General features: G+C 36.8%; 1 protein-coding gene across 4 annotated transcripts in view; it reads right to left on the reverse strand.

The window, feature by feature from the left end:
* DLGAP1 (DLG associated protein 1) overlaps nt 1-19,812 on the reverse strand; it is a 360,663-nt gene that overhangs the window by 127,686 nt on the left and 213,165 nt on the right. For all 4 annotated transcript variants that reach the window (XM_060775114.2, XM_060775115.2, XM_060775112.2 and 1 more), the window contains one exon: nt 6,357-7,383. In XM_060775114.2, the coding sequence (XP_060631097.2) occupies nt 6,357-7,313 (957 nt within the window). In that variant the 5' untranslated portion in view covers nt 7,314-7,383. The remainder of the gene's footprint in view (nt 1-6,356; nt 7,384-19,812) is intronic.

Below are 19,812 nucleotides of genomic sequence, written 5' to 3' on the forward strand. Positions count from 1 at the left end.
GATGTACAGTCAACTCACTGGGATTAGGGACACAGGATCCTCATGAAAATGAACACCTCTCTAGGAACACCTTTCAAGGAATTTCTAGGTGTTTCAGCATGAGTCTATTGTTGACTGCTGTTGGAAGTTGATCACAGAATCACTCTTGAGGATGTAGAGATTCCTAGGGAGAGCTGTTATTTCTTGAAATCTAATATCAACGAAACTGGAGGACATGGATCACAGAGTTCCACTAGAGGACCTAGAGATTCTTAGAAGGATTTTTAAAAATCAAATCCATGAATATCAAATCCTTAAGTCAAAATTGCAATTGTGGAGGGATAACTGTAGAGATAGTTTGTTACAAAACAAGCAAAGATACAGAATGGATGATGCCTGACTCAACAACAGTCCATGTGAGAAAGATCTGGGAGTCTTCGTGGACAACAAGTTGACAAGAGCCAACAGTGTTATGAAGCAGCTTAAAAAGCCAATGGGATTTTGTGATGCAGCAGAAGGAATATAGTGTCTAGACTGAGGGAAGCCATGTTGTCTTTGTATTCTGCTTTTGTTAGACCTCACCTGAAATACTGTGTCCAATCCTGGGCACCACAGTTCAAAAGGGACATTGACAACCTGGAAGATGTCCAGGGGAGGACAACTAAAATTATCAAAGGTCTGGAGACCAGGCCCTATGAGGAGCATCTTAAAGAGCTGGTTTTGTTTAGCCTGCAGAAGAGAAGGTTGAGAGGTGACATGATGAAACTAGGACTCAGAGCAATGGGTTCAAATTACAGAAAAGGAGATTCCACCTGAACATTAGGAAGAACTTCCTAACTATAAGAGCTGTTCAGCAGTAGTACTCTCTGCCTCAAAATGTGGTGGAAGGGCCTTCTTTGGTGGATTTTAAACAGAAGCTGGATGGCCATCTGTAAGGGGTACTTTGAAGATGCTTTCCTGCATAGCAGGGGGTTGGACTAGATGGCCCATGTGGTCTCTTCCAACTCTATGATTCTATGACTCTATGAAAACAGATTAATCACTATGCCTTAAATCTAATATTGCTTCTTCTTAGAGTAAACATACTGAAATGACTGAGACTTTTTAATTACAGCATTTTAATCAACACCCAACTTAAGCCCCACGAATTTCAATTACTTCCCTAATATCAACGAAACCTAAACAGAAATTTTAATCATAATTCCCATGGATTTCAATAGATTTACTCTAGGTAAGACTAGCTCTACTTTCTTGAAGATGACAAGGACTACATTTCTCCTCTCTGAAGCATTTAGCACCCTAATGTCTCACAGAAAGTTGAAGGCAAGGCTTGAGTTTGAATATGCTCAACCAGGCCAAACTTTCTACCTATATTCTCATACTAGTAACACAATAACACAGGGGTTATTAAAAACTGTCATTCAGTAACTGCACTGAAGTTAGCGCTTATCTGAGAAATTTCATGCACAAAGACCTCAGCAAATCTGTCTAAAACGTGCAGCCTCAAATCTACACACTTGGCAGCTTTATCCTGATTTTTGCACTCAATGGACACTTCTGAGGTGAGAGTATCAAATGTCTAAAATCAATAGTGCTAAGTTTTCCTTTGATAGATCCTTCAAGAGGTTCATTCCTCTGCTAACTTATACTTGATGACTGATGTCAATTTCCTTTTCATCTACCTTGTCTTCAATATTTTTTCTTGCTGTCGTGCTATCTCAAAGGGCCTCAGTGCCACCTACCTGTTTACTGATTGCTTTGGTTGTTTCAGCTTTTCTTAAATACTACTATTTCTGAAGCTAACTGCTGATGTCATGTCTGACTTGTTCGATCTGAAAGTGTATTTGCTGCCACCATTATGGGTGAAATGTACTGAATGTTCTGAATCAGATGTTTACAGGAACCATTCAAAGCATTGGACCTATTTTGGGTACAGAATTCAGCACCATGGAAAGACTTCATTCAAGCTAGAGATGAATTCATCACTTCACTGACATATAAGACCTCAAATGCCACTGCAAAAACATTAAAACACACACATTGACAAAAGAAAAGTCTTCAGGAATATCTGAAAACGAAGAAGTATTGTTTCATGTCTAATCTCAGTTAGAAAGGCAACCCACAGAATCGGAATAAATACAACAAAGCATTGAAACTCTTCAACTGAATCGTAGATTTATATGGAACCACCAGGAATACGTTTTCACACGGTCTTTGTAATCAGGTAAAAGAATAACAAAAAGTATCTATCCCAATATCCTATCCATCTATGTTATCATTACTAGCAGACTGACTTGAAATGCATACGCATGTAAGCATGTGTGCATGTTTGAGTGTGTGTGTGTAAAAATGAGTGAAACAGGTGGTTCTATTAGTTTGTACACACATGGGCTGTGTGTGCACAAACTAATAGAACCACCTGTTTCACTCATTTTTTATTTAAATTTTGTTTAAAATAGTATACAGGTAAAAATATTCAGACTCAAACATATTGCGTTAAACTACTTGTATTAGTTGAGAAGAGTTAATATGCTTAAGCCAATCATTCATAAGCTAATGTAATGGAATTCACAGTAGAAGAAAAGAAAACAATGTTGCATTTAAGTTAAATGTGGGTTTAATTTGATTTATGTGAGTCTAAAGTGGTATATGTCAGTTTATTTTGGGTTCTGTGTGGTTTGTCAATGTATTTGTTTTGTAGTTTTATTGTATAGGCATTAATGTTTGCCTTCAGTTGGTGTAAGCCACCCTGAGTCCCCTCAGAGAGATAGGGCAGAATATAAATTAAGTTATTTATTTATGTATTTAAATTATTCTCTTAAAAGCCTTATCATAATCAAATTCCATCTTTGTTATGAGCTATGGAGAGAAAGAAACAGGAGTATGGAGCTTTGAAAATTACTATACTAATTCATCTCACTAAAAATTCAAGTTATCCCTTTCTCTCTCCTCTATAATCTCATCTACTTATTCACCCTTTTTTTATTTTATTGATTATCATATGGTTTCCCAGCAAAAGACCTAGGATTACAAATTTCCAAAAGTGGTTAACTGGAGTAAAAGTGAAACTTTTGTGTGGTTCCTGAAGAAAAACACAGGGGGTTATCTAGATACAAAAATAATGCTATCCAAACTGCTTTTCTTAGTTTAAAACAGAGTTAGGAATAACTTCAAGCATTTCTCATCACAGAATATTCCATTAAGGCTACAAAATATGAAGGGACACACACTTCCCACCCACATCTTATTTAAATTATCCTGAAAATTAACTAAAGTATCATAATCCAATCATGAATTAAAATAAGTGACTTGGACCTTGTGGCCTAAAAATAGTACCTTTCCATTTTTAGGGATTAAACAGAACAAGTAGTACTGTATATACGATGTATAAGTCCACCTTGTGTATAAGTTGAGGGCCGTTTTGGGGTGGAAAGCACAAATAGTGCCATAAGGAGCCAGCTGCCCCTGGTCGCTGTTGCCTTTTCCTCCACTCAGGAATTCTAAAACACCAGAAGAAGCACAATGGAGGCGAGAGTAGAGGAGGTCGGTGCTTCTTTGAAGTCCTTCCAGGACAGACTAGGCTCTTGCCTTTCACCACTTTATTCAAAGAAAGCGATAGTTCCTTTTTTTGATAAGTTATGAACAGTATTAAAATTGATCCATGTGTAAGATGACCCCATTCTGGGGAGTTGATTTTTGGCTGAAGTTTCTAAACTCATACAGGAGTATATAGGGTAGTTTTTTAAAAAAAAATCCAAGAGAACTAGGCTTTGGTTAAAGAATGAACTCAGAAATGTAACCTGTCTTTAGCACTGTTTTTCATTTAAATAATAAATCATATAGTTAATAACTGAATCCTGAACTTCCAATGGAAGTCAATCACTTTTGTCAAAAAGTACAGTTGTTAGAATTGTCCTTCCTATAATGAAATTTCCAGCTTAACTGTTAACTTAATTGATTTGGTCTGAACAGATCATAGAATGAACAGTTTGACATTTTTGCTGCTCATGTAATAAAACATCCAAGTCCTCATTGTCATCTTAACAGAGCACATACTTGTTGAATGCAGATTGTCTCCTGGGCAACAGCAACCAGTGACAAAATCCTGCATTATTACATTCTTTAGATTTCCCATCCTGTTAACATTCAATAGAATCTTAGTTGGTCATGCTCTTGGATCCTATATGAGACCAGTAACAAGCAGCTGTTACTTAGCATTACAAGCCAAGTTTACTTCTGTCACTTATAGTATTTTCCATTTTGTATGGAAATGCTGTACAGCACTCCAAGTAATTTCTACCAAAGAATGCTACCAGTAAAATTACCTATCTGGTAATATTTCACTTTAAGCAAATTATCAAAAATATGGATAATTATCACTACCAACTCCACATGTCTCTTTTATGTGATCTCTTTCAACAGTTGAAAAGAGGTACACATTTAAAAATAAATATATTTTGTACTGATATAACTGCTTTTTACCATCGGAATTCAAAATTAAATAAATCCCCAAAGTACTAATCAAAATCCCATTAAGAAATTAATCTGGTTTGTTTTTAACCTTTTACAATATTGAAATTTGGCAAATAGTTTGTGACTTTAAAAGTCAACCTAGACCCCTTCCAGTGCATGTCAAATGGACAAAAGAGCATTTTGTTATTTTGCATAATGCTTTAGAGGACTGCTGGACATTCATCCAAGCAGCACAGATAATGCCCTCTAATTCTACTTCAGGAGTCTATTCCTGTCAATTAATTATGATCTGAAAGTCCCTGTGGCTCATGGAAAGATGAGGCTGGCATAATTTTTTCACTTGTATTCCTATCACTTGATCACATACTGGGTCATGATACGCTTCTTAACAAACAAGCGACTGTTTTTAAATAGTTAATTGTTAAAAAAATAGGCATCTTAAATGTTATTCTTGCTGGACACACAAAATAATCTGTTTCCCTTCCCTGGTATAGTATCATTCTGCTACTTTCAAGTGCACCCCACATCTAGACATATATATATATATATATATATATATATATATATATATATATATATATATATATATATATGAAAACAGATATATATATATATACAGGAAAACATTCATAGATACCATGCTGGTTTTCTGTTTTTTATCATTTTAGATGCCAATTAATCTAGAATGCATATTTTGTACTAAAACACAACCTCTTGCAGCCTGGTACCCTGGTTTAATTTCTAGGTCATTTGAACTATAACTAAGCCAGGCATCTTTAAGAAGATAGCAGAAGCCTCTTATTTGCCCAGGTATAGACTCAAGTGCCAACATGTAATTACAGAAGGTTTCATAAAGGTAAACACAAGAGACAACTAACCTGCAATATACAATGCACATAAAGAGAATTAAATAGCAGGCAAACAGAACAGTATAGCATGCCTCTGGCTAATTAAAGAAATCACAATCACAGCAAAGATTTCTTAGCTCAAACCTCTTTTTTCCTCATGGTCTTTTCTCTTCTTTGCTTAACATTACTCCACTGTCCATGCACTGTTAGATGTGCCATGTCTGCTCCCAAATAAAATGCATAAAAAACAATCCACAGATCTTGGAAGACTGAAACCGTGTTAATTTTCTCTTCCACGTTCTTGCTACAAACATTAACCGGCAGTATGATAGCTCCAAGAGCAGACATCTGATTCTTGACATTTAAAGATACAATACTGGAGAAAAATAGTGACGCTTTATTAACTGCAAACAGCTTGTGAGGGAGTAAGTGATGTACTCTTAAAGAGTATAATCAGAACATTCAATAATTTCAGACTTTAAGCTTTGCTTTTTTTTCCTAGTCAGTGCTAGTTTTTTTTTAAAGGAATAATAGCTAGAATCACCAATCTGGTAACTCATATAATTATTCCATGAGGGTTTTATTTTTGTTTTGTGACTGTGACAAAACAGATAGTAGGCTGGTTCACAATGTACAAAACACTATGTTCAAAGGGGCTCCAGTTTTTCATCACAAAATCTTAAAGCAAAGACAAATCCTCAGATCACAAAAGCTAATGAATATCAGTACTGAAAATATACAGTTCATTGAGACTGTAAAGCTAAGTGAAAGCTTTGCTACCTCTGGTTCCCTTGTGACCTGCTGTGCTGTTTTTGTATGTATTGAGTGCCTATTTAATCGCCCCAAATTATTCAGAGAGCTCTTGTTCTTTTCATATGTTATGCCTTATTGTATGTATTCATCTGACTCTTAGCAACAAAAATGCAGATTTATTCATAATGTGTCTATAGATGAACTCCCACTGTCATTTTTTCATTTGCAGCCTCATCTTAGTGGGATTGACATGCATGGAACCAGAGGCAGCATAAACACTAGAAGCAGTAATACATACAGTACCTGAAGATACTGGCAAGAGCGTTCTTGTTGACAAGTTTCCGATTTCATCATTGTCTGGTCCATGTTCATGGAAGCTTTTTGGTAGACCTCACGAGCTCTGCTCACTGTCAGCGTAGAGGACCAGGAGCTTTTTTTCATTAACGGAGCATCCAAAGTTACTGGCAGGTTTGCACAGGTGGAACATTTGACATCATTATTGCTTCTGGAAGGCTTTACAGCATGTTCACTAAGAGTGTTATAGGCTTCCATAAAGTACTGAGAAGCAGAACGGTCAGGACATCTTCCCATAGTCATAACCCCGCTTGGTCCATGGTAAAGGCAAACATCGTTATCCAAGTTGTCATCTGAACTCCACCATCCAGATGCATTTGATCTGGATTTTCCTTCTGATCTCCTGTCTTTGCTCTTGCTACGCTTTCCGTACCTCATTGACTGCGTCTCCTCTGGGCTTGCTTTGCCCCCATTGATGCTACCCTTTGATGGGCCTTCAAGGGAGTGAGACTTTGTGAAAAGTTTTTGAACAGAGTGAACCAAGTGGCGGATCCTTCCAGGACTATCGCTACGATGTTCGACGGCAGTTCTTTTATATTGTAACGTATGGTAGCCATCTCGGTTAAGAGGGAGCTGCCTTTCAAACTGGTCCAAAAGATTTGCAGGGATACGGTTCCCTTTGCCGGCTGATCCATGTGGCACCAAAGCGCATTCATCCTTAAGCTCATTATGAGAATTGTAATGTCTCCGAGGAAATGTGCTGCTAGCAATCTGATCGTTGTAGGGAACCATGCACTCTCCTTGAAAAGAGTTTCTCTGTGCGTAGTAAGAGTGATCTGATGGATGATGATCCACAGGATTTAACAAATATGGCTTCCTGTCTGAGTGATGTACCAAAGAGTCACATGGTGGTTCATACGCAACCCCATGGTGGTGACTGCGACTGCCAGATAATCCTTTCATCATTGATCCAAAAGCAATCTCAAAGTCATCTGAATGTCAGTAGTTATGTTACTAAAAGATCCCCATCAAAGACCTAGAGAAATGGAGAACAAAAAAAAATGTAAAATGCCGTTGTAGCTAATACACATATTTCTGGTTAGTTTATTATAACTGTTATTATTGCATCTCTTAATGGCTACTAATCAATAGACTGGGTCCAATTTTTTTATTATACATGGTTTCCACAGGAATAAAGGAAGTTACATTAGTCACAACTAACTTTTCATATTAATTTCAGAGAAACTTGAGTGCAACCAAATTATGTTGGACACAACCCAAATGAATGCTTCAATGCTGTTCAGTTGTGTTGTGTTGTTATAGGTTTTTCAGGGTGTATGGCCATGTTCCAGAAGCATTCTCTCCTGATGTTTCACCTGCCTCTGTGGCAAGCATCCTCAGAGGCTGTGAGGTCAGCCTCTGTGTTTTAATGAGTCATTCCACAAGTAGTCATGTTAAAACCAATACATATCTAAGAATTTGGCATGCACAGTTCATGTATAAAATACATAATAGTCACTCTATCTTTTACAGCTATGGAAAAAAACCTTTAAAAGGCTCTGATGGATGGATTCTTCTGTCAGGAAATACTTGGAATGTGAATTACATTTAATTGTCATCTTTATTATAAATCAATTGTGTGTATATGTGTGAATTGTTATAGTCTAATGATTGATTAGCAAATCCTTAACACCAGATTGCAAGTTTGGCCATATATTTCCTTTATCTATGTACTGGGCATTAATAAGACAGGTAGTATCTGGCAATTTGTGACCTTAACTGAGATCTGAGATAAGATACAAACTGCTCCAACTCTGACTAAAATAATTCCAGTGGCTCCTCTCTTATATGAGGGCAACTAATATATTTAGATACATGAGGTTGTGACTTCTGATATGGGTCACTGCAGAAACAGAGATAATATGAAAAAGATACTAACTGAATATAAGTTTGAAAACTAATCAGACAACATATAGTCATAAGTATTTGACATGAAAAAGGGAAATGCAGATTTGTAAAATCTAAGTTATTTAAAAGACGTTGCTGAAAGAGTAACCAACAAAGAACAAAAACAGATGGATTTACTTTTTGCAGACATCATGATAACCAGATGAGTCATTACATAAATTATGGAGTTTATGCTTAAAGCTCTGAGATTGAACACCTGCTTCAGAAAACATTAACTTACACATTAAATCCACAAAATATATCATGATCCCGAAAAACCAAAAGTTTCTACTAACAACTGTTGGAACATAACATTTTCTATGTGCATAAATGGTAATGTTTTCCTTTTCATCCTATCTTTCATGTACATTATGGAAGGGTTGTTCAATTTCAAAGTATTGTGAATAATTATTTGAAATTCAAGTGTATACTTTGGTTTCATATGTCTACTTTTAACACATGACAATACATCTCTCTCTGAAGAAAGTGCAACCCACTTACAAAAAATGACCATAAGGATATATTGTACCATAGGGTTGCTGTAAGTTTTTCAGGCTGTATGGCCATGTTCCAGAAGCATTCTCTCCTGACATTTCACCTGGATCTATGGCAGGCATCCTCAGAGGTTGTGAGGTACTATAGTTTTTTCAAGAATTATACAAATGTTTTTCTGAGTCCTTATTAAAATAATCAACTTTTCTTCTATTGATAAAACATAGAAGTGATATCCAGATCCCATTAAAGGAAAGTGTAGATCTTTAATTTCCCTCAACTATTATTGGAGGTGTTTACTTACAATAAGTAAACTATGCCTACTAGTCATTCAGTGAAATCACGTACACATGTCTGATTGATTTTAGACAGTTTCCAGCTTGGTGTCTGAGTGGCAAGAATTACTAAATATATATTTGTTCTAACTTCTAACATACTCAGTTTTATTTCTAGTATTAACTTTCAGATATATGTCTGCTCTAATGTACATAGTCATATACTTATAATAGACCCACATGCAAATAAGGAAGTCATCTTGTATGAATGTATACCATGATAAAGGTTCATCACCCCTGTTGAATCCTTACTTAAGCCAATGATCTGATTAATTCCAGTGCAGGGTGAACTAAATATTGAGCCAACTTCAATTTAAAAAAAAAGAAAATTTACATTTATTGTAGGCTATTTTTGGTTCAGGTTCCAAGCATATGAGACTTGGCCAGAATATTCTCCCTCTGGAAAGTGTTATAAGAACATACTTGGAATATACAATATGAGTTGTCCAATTGACTTAATGCTCAGCATGTTGTATGATCTCTTTAACTAATGATAAATTAATCCTTAACAGAAAGTGTCACTGAGACCGTAGACACCACAGGAGATGTCATCTAACACACAATTAATCTGAATCACATCCAAGTACCATTTGAAGATTTGCAAGAACTGAAGTAGCAATAGGCCTTTGAGATATGCCAGCAAGGTTGGAGCAATACTGAATCATTCCAAAGCACAACTAACCATGATAGCCGTCTAAAATATACTCTCTCAGAGAAATGTCACATGTACATTAGTGTGACCAGGAAAAACTTCTAGCAAATATAATGAACAGTTATTGACAAGATCAGTTAAACTCAATCTCAAAAAGCAAAGAATTAACACTGAGAATAAGGAGGTGGAAAGCTTGGTTTTGTACATGGTGCCTTTCCCCAAATAGATTTCATATACTCCATGCGGTTGTAGAATGTATTCTATTCTGATCTCAAATGCCTCTAAGTATCTGATACTGATGAAAAACAAAAGAAGAAACCTAGAAATGTCATGCCCATATTAAAAACAGTAAGTGTATACATTTTCAAGATTCATGGTGCTAGTTCAAGTATAATGCCACATCAAAGAGTAGAGCGAGAGGGAAGTTATGTCACATCCAAAGCTCTCCCAGTCAAGGTTAGGCCAAGGTTGTCCTAAGTAAATTTCTAGGCTGAGAGAGGTTTTATTTCAACAGTGTGCTGCATACCCTCTAACTGTTCTGATTTGGTGAGGAGGATCCATGTTATTCTTCTTTTATTCCACTTTTAAAAACTACTTTTAAAATGCCCAATTTCTCTTTTTTCCATCTACTCCCCCCCCCCCCCCTGTTCTTAGCTTCCTTCAAAGCTGCAAGCAACTGAATACAATTCCAGAGACCAAAGTGTAAAAGTAGGGGGAAGAGGAGGAGAAAGAATGGAAGCTTGGCTTTCCCTGCTGACTCAGGCAAAAGTAAACTGCTGAACCCTTTTCTAGCTTGTGTGCTCTTCCTCATTAATAACTTTGAACATCTTGACCACACTCTGATGTTGCTTGGCTATACATTTTCCAGTTTTTTGTCTGTGAAATGTTGGTAGGAATTGTATTGTCACAGTTGATCCTCAGCTGTATTTCTGAGTTAGGCATGTGCTCTTGGTTAAGAAGGTCATTATGATACGAATAAATTACAATATGGCTTTAATCTGAATTCTTTTTTAACCCAACCTGAAAAGGGATGCTTTCCATTTCTACTGTTTGTGCCCTGAGAACAGGGCAGGGAAATATGCAGGAGCCCAAGGCTCATTACAATACTGAAGCATGGATAAGTATTTGGTCTGAACTAGCCCACAGGATGGATAAAATTATCATATATAACCACTAACATCCCCATTTTTGTTATTATTTACTCGGTGATGTTTAATATTAATACAACCTGTTTGTTTGGATCAACATAATAAATCTGTAAGATGTAACTGTACTTCTTCAAGCTAATTAGCTATCTCTACATTATTAACCCTTTCCATGCTTTCTGGATCTCTTGAAAACTCTTTGTTTATATTATAGACCGTGCTAGCATTCTGCATAAATACAAAGGCATGAAATTTATCAGCTAGAACTCAAATATGTAGGGATTGAGCAACTGAATCATCTTCCAATTTCCTTCCAGCCCAAATTTCATGCAAAATGCAAGTGGATCTTCTCAAATCCATTCAGGATCCTATTTAGGGAAGGAAGGAATCATCTCCAAGACCACCCAAACTACGTTGAAGTTACTGTGAGCATGAATTTTCTGTCATTATGCAAAGAACAGATGAACTGCTAAATTTATAATCTATTCACTTACAAAACATGAGGGTTTTGCTTCACGGCCCACACAGCTCAATGTGAATGGGAAGATTAAAATTTTCACCTGAATGTTCTATGGGGAAAATTATGCCTCCCTGCTTCTCAATCAATCCCTCCAGATATTATTTGGTCCATTCAATTAAAAAATCATAATACTATGAAACAAAAAGATATCAAATTATCTTACCATTCAGCAGAGAGAACTAGAAACAGGTTACAACAAATTGTGTAATTTTAGATGATTTCCTCCTATGTGATGTATAACAGACATTATAATATTCAGTACAGAATTGGAAGCAGGCTGGGAATGTTATCACATAATTCAAAGGCATTGGTTTCTGCACTTTGCCTATACACAACGATGTTGGCCATATGTTATTTGCTCTTCTTTAGCAAATCATGGGAAACCATTAGCATGACCCTTGCTACTATTCCTTGCCACCATAAGAAATGACAGGAATCCAAGGAGAGAGTCAGGGGTGTCTACTGCTCTTATGTAACTGCAACATAAAGTACTGCATACATGCATTACTATGAGCAATTAGGTAGTTAGACTGGGTTTTATAGTGTTCTTGTACTCATGTCAAAAGACCTAAGCAGGGAGGTGGAGGAGACACAATGGGTTGAGTATTATAGTAAAGTAGCAGAAAGACCCACAAAAACTAGTGCTGAGGATTTGCTTCAAGCTAGAGTTAGGAGACTAGTAGAGGTGTAAATACAACCAGGAGCGACAGAGATGAAGAACTAAGTATTCAATAGCGGTTTCTTTTCTAAGTATGTTACAATTGTCTTCTGATCCAGGAGAAACTCTCTCTGCTCTATACTGGTCAGACTTATAGTTGATTGTTCTGAAATTTAAACCACAACAGTAAATCATGGAAAACAATGGCTTTGGGGAAGGGTCTTTAGAATGGCATAGTTCTACTGATGACTGATGCAAGAAAGATGTATTTGATCATTAGCTTCACAAAATCAATACAATTCCAACATAATGATTCTACACTATCAGGAATTTGCAGTTAAGTCCCCCTCGGGGTGAGAAAAGTGGTATACAAATACTGTAAATAAATTAAGTATGAAAAAGTAAGCGAGAAGCCATTCCAAAAGTACAAAACAAGAGGATTAAAAAAAAATAGAAATGAATGCCATTTTTTTTAAAAAACAAGCAAAATAGACTCATGTCTAGATAATCAGGTGATGAAAGCTGTGCAAGTTACTGCTTCCATGAATATTACCTATTTCTGAAATTTTGAGAATGGTTTCTTTTGAGTGACCAACATAACAAAAATATGTTCATATCAAGATCAATTTTACTTAAGGACAAGAGTAATAATATGTTTTTTTTCCCAGCTGGATCTGACACCTCTAACAAGAAATAGAACAAATCTTTACCAGAGAGAGGTACGCATGGGTTGCTTAATTGCTAGAATTGTGAGAATTAAACAAGTAACACAATTGTGACTTCTCTGTGTAACATTTTACAGAATGCTCTCAATATTAACAATGTGATTCATGTATATGCCATTGTGCATATATATATATATATATATATATATATATATATATATATATATATAATAAATGAAAACTGTTTAAATATTATCTGCCAGAAGTGGGACACAAATGTCAGTTATGTGATGTGGATGAGCAACAATTTCCTCCCCATAATGCATCAGGGACTGGCCCCATATTTCTGCCTATTGGCTACAATTGTTTCTATATTTTCTGGAAATTCTCCAGAAACTGGTAGCAGATGGCTTGGGGATTGGCAGGAGTCCATGGACTGCCATTTTCTGTAGCATTGATATTAACCAAATTGCCTGAAGTATATGATGAAGGCTTAGAGCAGGGGTCAGGAACCTTCGGCTCTCCAGGTGTGGTGGACTTCAACTCCCACAATTCCTTGAGGCTCGGCATTCGCCCCAAAGGCTTACCTTGGCCCAACGAGGTTTGTTTGGCTCTACGTTACGCTCGTCTCTCCCCCTTTGCTGCCCGTCCTCCATGAAAAAGAGCCAAACAAACCTCGTTGGGCCAAGGTAAGCCTTTGGGGCGAATGCCGAGCCTCAAGGAATTGTGGGAGTTGAAGTCCACCACAGCTGGAGAGCCAAAGGTTCCCCATGCCTGGCTTAGAGTTTTGATACAGAAACATTAACCCTCACAGTATATTTTGAGTTGAGCTCCTTGGATAAAAGGGCACAATCTCTCTGTCCTTTTTTGAGTTTGCAGAAATGGAATACAAATATAATCTTCAGCTTATATCAGCAAGCTGGCTGTCCTTTCTATCCACTATTTGAAAATACACTACAAGGTTGGATTGTGTTGAAAGTCATTCTTTTTTCAAATGGTGAAAAAGATTATATGAAAATTATGCAGGCACTTACTAGAAAGGAAGGACAGAAATATTTTTAAAGAAGCTGTGAAGAAAAAAGTACTGCATGCCTTCAAGTCACTTCCAACTTCTGGCAACCCTAAAGTGACCCTTCATGGGGGTTGTTCAGAGAGGGCTTGCCTTTGCTTTCCTCTGAAGTTGAGAGAATGTGACTTGCCCAAAGTCACCCAGTGCTATTCCATGCCTGAACAAAGATTCAAACACTGGTGTCCAGAAACTTTGTCCAATGCTCAAACAACATTGGCTGCACAGGACTCAATGGCATCATGAGAAGCTGTATTCAAAACTGAAGAAAAGAAGGAAGGTAAACTCATTTGAAGATCAGCTGTTTGGATGCTCCAGCTGACAACTGACGTCAGAGAATATATGATATTAACACAGACTATATGATATTGACACAGAATATTGACACAGAACATGAAATTCCTATATATATCAAGATCATGGTATGTAGTTGAAACTTCATTTTTGACAATATAAATGTCAGAATTTTCACTTTGCAATGGTATGAAATGGGCAGGTTCACAGACTATTGCTGCAACGTTTCACAATAAGATTAACACAACTATGTGTGGATCACAACTGTATGATTACAAAATCACAGCTATAAACCCAAACTACAGAATAGCTACATAAATTTGATGAAGATGTGAAAATTGTTATGATGAAGATGTGAAAATTGTTAAAGACATCTTGGCTCAAATTATCCATCAAAATTAAGATAGCAGTCAAAAAATCAGAAGGACACTAAAAAACTCCGTAAAGGGAGTTGAGAGGAAAAAACAACTTGTATGAAATGTGAGCCAGAAGGAACATTTCACAGACACCATGGGCTGCTAAAAAGCCTGATTGTTCATTAGAAGCCAAAATTACGAAACTGAATCTATTGTATTTGGATACATCATGAAACAACATGACTCAGTAAAAAGGACAATAGCTTTTGAAAAAACTTAAAAGCCACAAGAAAAGGGAAAGATAACATTGCAGACATATTAACTCAATAAAGGAAGTCATAACCTGGAGTTTGCAAGTCCTAAGCAGGGATGTTTATCACAGGGTCTCTTGGCAGTCTCTCATTCACAGAGTCATTAAAAGTTGTAATAATCTTGATGGCACAAAACAACAAATAGTCATGACAACTCATTTGTTCTACAGTAGATAATGGAAGAGATTGGTGGAGCTTTTGAAACACATTCCAGAAGACAAAGGCAGCCAAATAGAAAAAAGAATAATCTCATTTATACTTTCACTTTTGTGTGTAACACTTACTGTGGGGTCATTTTAATGACACACCTGTGGAACAAGGCCAGAAACAAACTGAGGAATAGTGTCTATAAACCTGAACTTCAGGTGAAATTGAATATTAACACCTGTAGTTTCCAAACCTCTTTAAAAAGAACCCAGATAAGCTAAAAACAACAAGAGGCCAGTCAAATATAAATGTAAAAAGGAGGAATCTGAAGACAAGAAAGCTTTATGAGAAAAATACCACACTGCATTTCAAGTAATTTTGTATAAGAGAGTCATGCTGGCTACTTAGCTACAAAAAGTATAAGTTTAATAAATGATCTCCATTAGTGTTTGTTTTAGGTTTAGAAGAAAAATAAAAAAAAAAGAATACATAACATAAACACAATAAATAAAGGGACATGCTCTCTGACCTCTAAAGATCTGTTTTTCCATGTCTGGACTTAAACAGTAAAGATGAATTTAAAAAGTGACATTGGGTCTGTGCTTTTAAATAAAGCAACATGTAAATATTCAATATCAGTTTGAAAAAGAAGTATCTTCAAGAGTACCTACCAGAGATGGAATAATAATAATAATAATAATAATAATAATAATAATAATAATAATAATATCTGCCTCTTACTATAGCTCAAAGCAGAATATAACATGGATACAACAGACATTGTGTGCATTGGAGACTATGTCACCTGCTTCTGGACTATATGGGATTTTAATTGTTGCTTTTGGAAATTGTCTCCTGCCATCGAGAACTGCTGCCTGCATCTTTTCTCCTGTGACCAAACTGAGCTGTCCTAGTAAACTTTGGCCTACCATAAAGACAACAGATACAAGATTCTGAAATTTTTCTTGACCCACAGTCCGACCAGCTGTGTCCTGCTATGGGAAAGGATGGACTAGATGAGGGCTAACAAGCTAAAGCTAAATCCAGACAAGACAGTCGTGAGGCTGACTGGGGTAGAGAATGACACCCCCCTGAAGGTACAGGTCAGCAGTCTGGGGGTCCTCCTGGACTCGGCACTCTGACACTTGAAGCTCAGGTGTTGGTGATGGCCGGGAGGGCCTTTGCACAGTTAAAACCTGTGTGCTAGCCTGACTTGGCCATGGTAGTCCATGCCTTAGTTACATCTAGAATGGACTACTGCAGTGCACTCTACGTGGGACTGCCTTTGAAGACAGCTCAAAAACTGCAATTACTGTGAAGATTAGCAGTCAGATTGCTAACAGGAGCTAGCTATAGGGAGCACACCACACCTCTATTGAAGCAGCTCCATTGGCTGCCGACAACTTTCCTGTACCAATTCAAAGTACAGTACCTACAAAGCCCTACATGATTCAGGTCCAACCTATCTTCGTTACTGCATGTCCCCCTATGAACCAGTGTGGGCTCTAAGATCTGCCAGGGAGGCCCTACTCTCAGTCCCCACTCCATCCCAAATGTGGCTGGTGGGGACAAGAGAGAGGGTCTTCTTGGTGGTGGCCCCCCGGCTATGGAATGTCCTCCCCAGGGATATTAGGTTTGCCCCCAAATTACAATGTTTTTTCAAGGAGATGAAAACAGGGCTCTTCAGGCAGTCCTTTAGAAATGATTAAAACAACTGCTAATCTAAGGGTCAAACAATCTAATATATCACTAGCACTTTAATTGTTGAATTGGGCTGCAGCTGGGATGCTATATTTTTCACTGTTATGCAATTTGTACTGTGTTTAATTGATTCTTAAATTGGACTTTGTAATGTGTTGTTTTTATCTTAACTGATGTTGTCATTGTTTAATATGTGATATAATTTTACTTCTATTTTTATTTGTTATGTCACTTGTATGTCCTTCTGTAACCCACCCTGAGTCCTTCTGGGAGATGGTGACAGGGTATAAATAAAATATTATTATTATTTATTAAAGCAGAGCTGAACAAATGTATGGCTGCATGTAGGATTTTTTTTGTATGACACCATGTACATTGATAAGCACTATGTATATATCTAAATCTATATTTCTAAATAATAAAATCACTGCCTTTAGCATTGTGAATTCCAGCTGGTATACAGACTATAATACAAATACTACAGCCCCCCCCCCCCCACATGACTCTTGACTACACACCATATCTGAAAAGGCACAGCAATTTAAATAATTTCAGATTCAGAAGAGCTTTTAATGTCAATTCCAAAACTGAAAACACACACATGCCTGTATTTGTTTTTGGTCCCAGCAGTTTTTCAAGCAACCTATGCAAATGTGTCATTGATTTCTGTATTCCCCCTTTACATCTGCTTTTCAGGAAAACTATGGTTAAACATGCACAACATAAATTCATGTGCCTATATTATGAAATAAAATTCTTATGGAAACATGGTTTCAGAACCTAGAGTCTTTGTTACTTAGTGTTAAGTAACAAAGAATGCTCACAATATATGACTCATGTGTCATTTCAAGATGAGCTTGGAATGGCTTCAATGAAATAACTCAAGATTCACTTATGGAAATAATGGAAATTGTGAATAATTTAGAATAATGAATAAGGTTTCTTGTGATCTGTTTCTGAATGACAGGCATATTCACTGAGCAAACAATTTAGTTAAAAATATACACACACAACTTTGGGGAGGAAAGGTCTTTTCAATTATTATTTGACTTGTGGAACATAGTGGATAAGCACAATAGTGTTTGGATTTTCTATTTAGACTGCCTATAAAATAAGGTCTTTTCTATTTAAGTCATTGACTATAAATTAAATAGGATATGATTAACAAATTTATTGAAAGTACAGTTGGATAAATGGGGATCTGTGTTTCAGGAAATAAAAAGGAACAACATATTTTCTTCTGCACAAGCATAATGCAAACAAAACTTCACTGATAAAATCTCAATTGCAACATATTTGCTCTAGCAATGTATTGTAAAATAACTACATTCTAGGGTAATAAATCACGATACATAGTGAAAAGTTTACAAACATAGGTGTTTACTAAAGAACTGCTCAGTTTCTCAGACTCTTGCAGTTCTGGAAAAGGTTATAGTTTATGTTGTGCTGGAAAGAAAGAAAAAAGTTTCTGCAAAGTTGTGGGGGATTTTTAAATACTGTTTTTCCTTTTGTTTAGTTCAGTCCATCCTTATCTATGTGTACACAGCAAGACTACATACATTTCAATAATGCCCCATTCTTATAAGCCTCCTTGGGTACTGCTATCATAAAAGGGGGTCTACCTTCATTGTGACTGATGTCAGATGAGGTCTTTGTTTGTGGCACCTACATTATAAAGCTCCTTTTCTGAAAAGATGACAATGCTTGGTAAAATGAAAGGCAGTGGGAAACTGAGATCACATTACAGGTGGATTGAGTCTATTATGGAAGTCACAACCATAAGTTTGCACATTCTGAGTAGGGCTGGGGATGTTTGTGATCTCTTGTTTAAGTCAAAATAGAATTACACTAGAGTCTCCTTTATCCAATCATTCCTTACCCAATATTCCGTCTTATCCAACGCCCCCCTTTTCCTCCAGAATTTTCCCTTCAATTAAAGGAGCACTCCCCAACTTTCTCTCCATTCCCAATAAGTAAAAAAGGCAAGATAAGCAGGAGTAGGAGGGAGGAAAGGGGGAAATGAGGCAGGACTGGAAGCATCCTTCCTCCTTCCTTCTGTGATTTCCATGAACTTCCTGCTGGGCCACCTTAGCCCTGAGGTATTGCCTTGCTTTAACCCTTTGAGTCCCTGCTGTTAGTATTCTAGGTGTCTAGCGTCACGTTGGACAGGTAACAGTAGGAGACTCTGTATTAGCTGGCATTTTCATTTATCCGATGTTCTGCTGGCCCCTTGTTGGATAAGCAAGACTCTACTGTAATGGAAAGGAAGGAGGTCCAGCAGCTCCCCAAGGAGTCAACACCAATTCTCAACTTTAAGCATGAATCTATGGCCACTGTTCCCAGGGTAGCCACACTTTGATGAAACCCTAGCTACAAATGTCCTTGCAGAATGCAGCCTTGAAAGCATTACAATATATAACAGGGAGAGTCTTCTTAACATAAAAGGGCCATCTGCAGGAAATAAACAGGTTTTCAATATGTTTACCACTGTAAACTAGGTAGTAAATAAAGTTGTCACAATTAAAACAACAATACCAACCCTTTCCTCCTCTTCCTTTTTCTCACCTTTCCAAATTGATGGGACTAAATTGGGACTCAAAGTGGTTTACAATATGGAAGAATAGTATTGTACAATTAAATCATAAACAAGTAAATATTAAAATCGTATATAAGTATGGACCCCTGTTTCACCTTACATGCTGGCAATGCTTCAAGTGGGTGTCTATTTCCTCTTCTTTTTGGGTGGGGTTATTTCTTTTGCAATGTAGTGCATCCACCCTGTAGAATTAATGTACTTTGAAACAACTTTAACTGTCATGGCACAATGCTGTGTAATCCATGTTATGGCTCAATGCTATAAAATTGTGGGAGTTGCAGTCTGATGAGGCATCAGCGCTAGTTGGCACGGAAAGCTAAAGATCTTGTAAAACTACAGGTCCCATAATTCCATGATATGGTACTATGGCAGATAAAATGGTATGAAACAACATTAATTCTTCATTGCATATATACCCTGAGATGTGTCCCAAAAGGACATTTCCAAGCTCTAACATTCTGTTACTTGTAACTATGAAGTGAGAGCACATTTTATGATGTTCAGTTCACACAACATGAAGTGCTTCTTTAAAAAGACTGGAAACTGTGTCAAATGCAACTTCTCTCTAAATCCTTTCTGC

This window comes from Anolis sagrei, chromosome 4 (assembly GCF_037176765.1).
Source record: "Anolis sagrei isolate rAnoSag1 chromosome 4, rAnoSag1.mat, whole genome shotgun sequence".
In the NCBI taxonomy this organism is placed as follows: Eukaryota; Metazoa; Chordata; class Lepidosauria; order Squamata; family Dactyloidae; genus Anolis; species Anolis sagrei.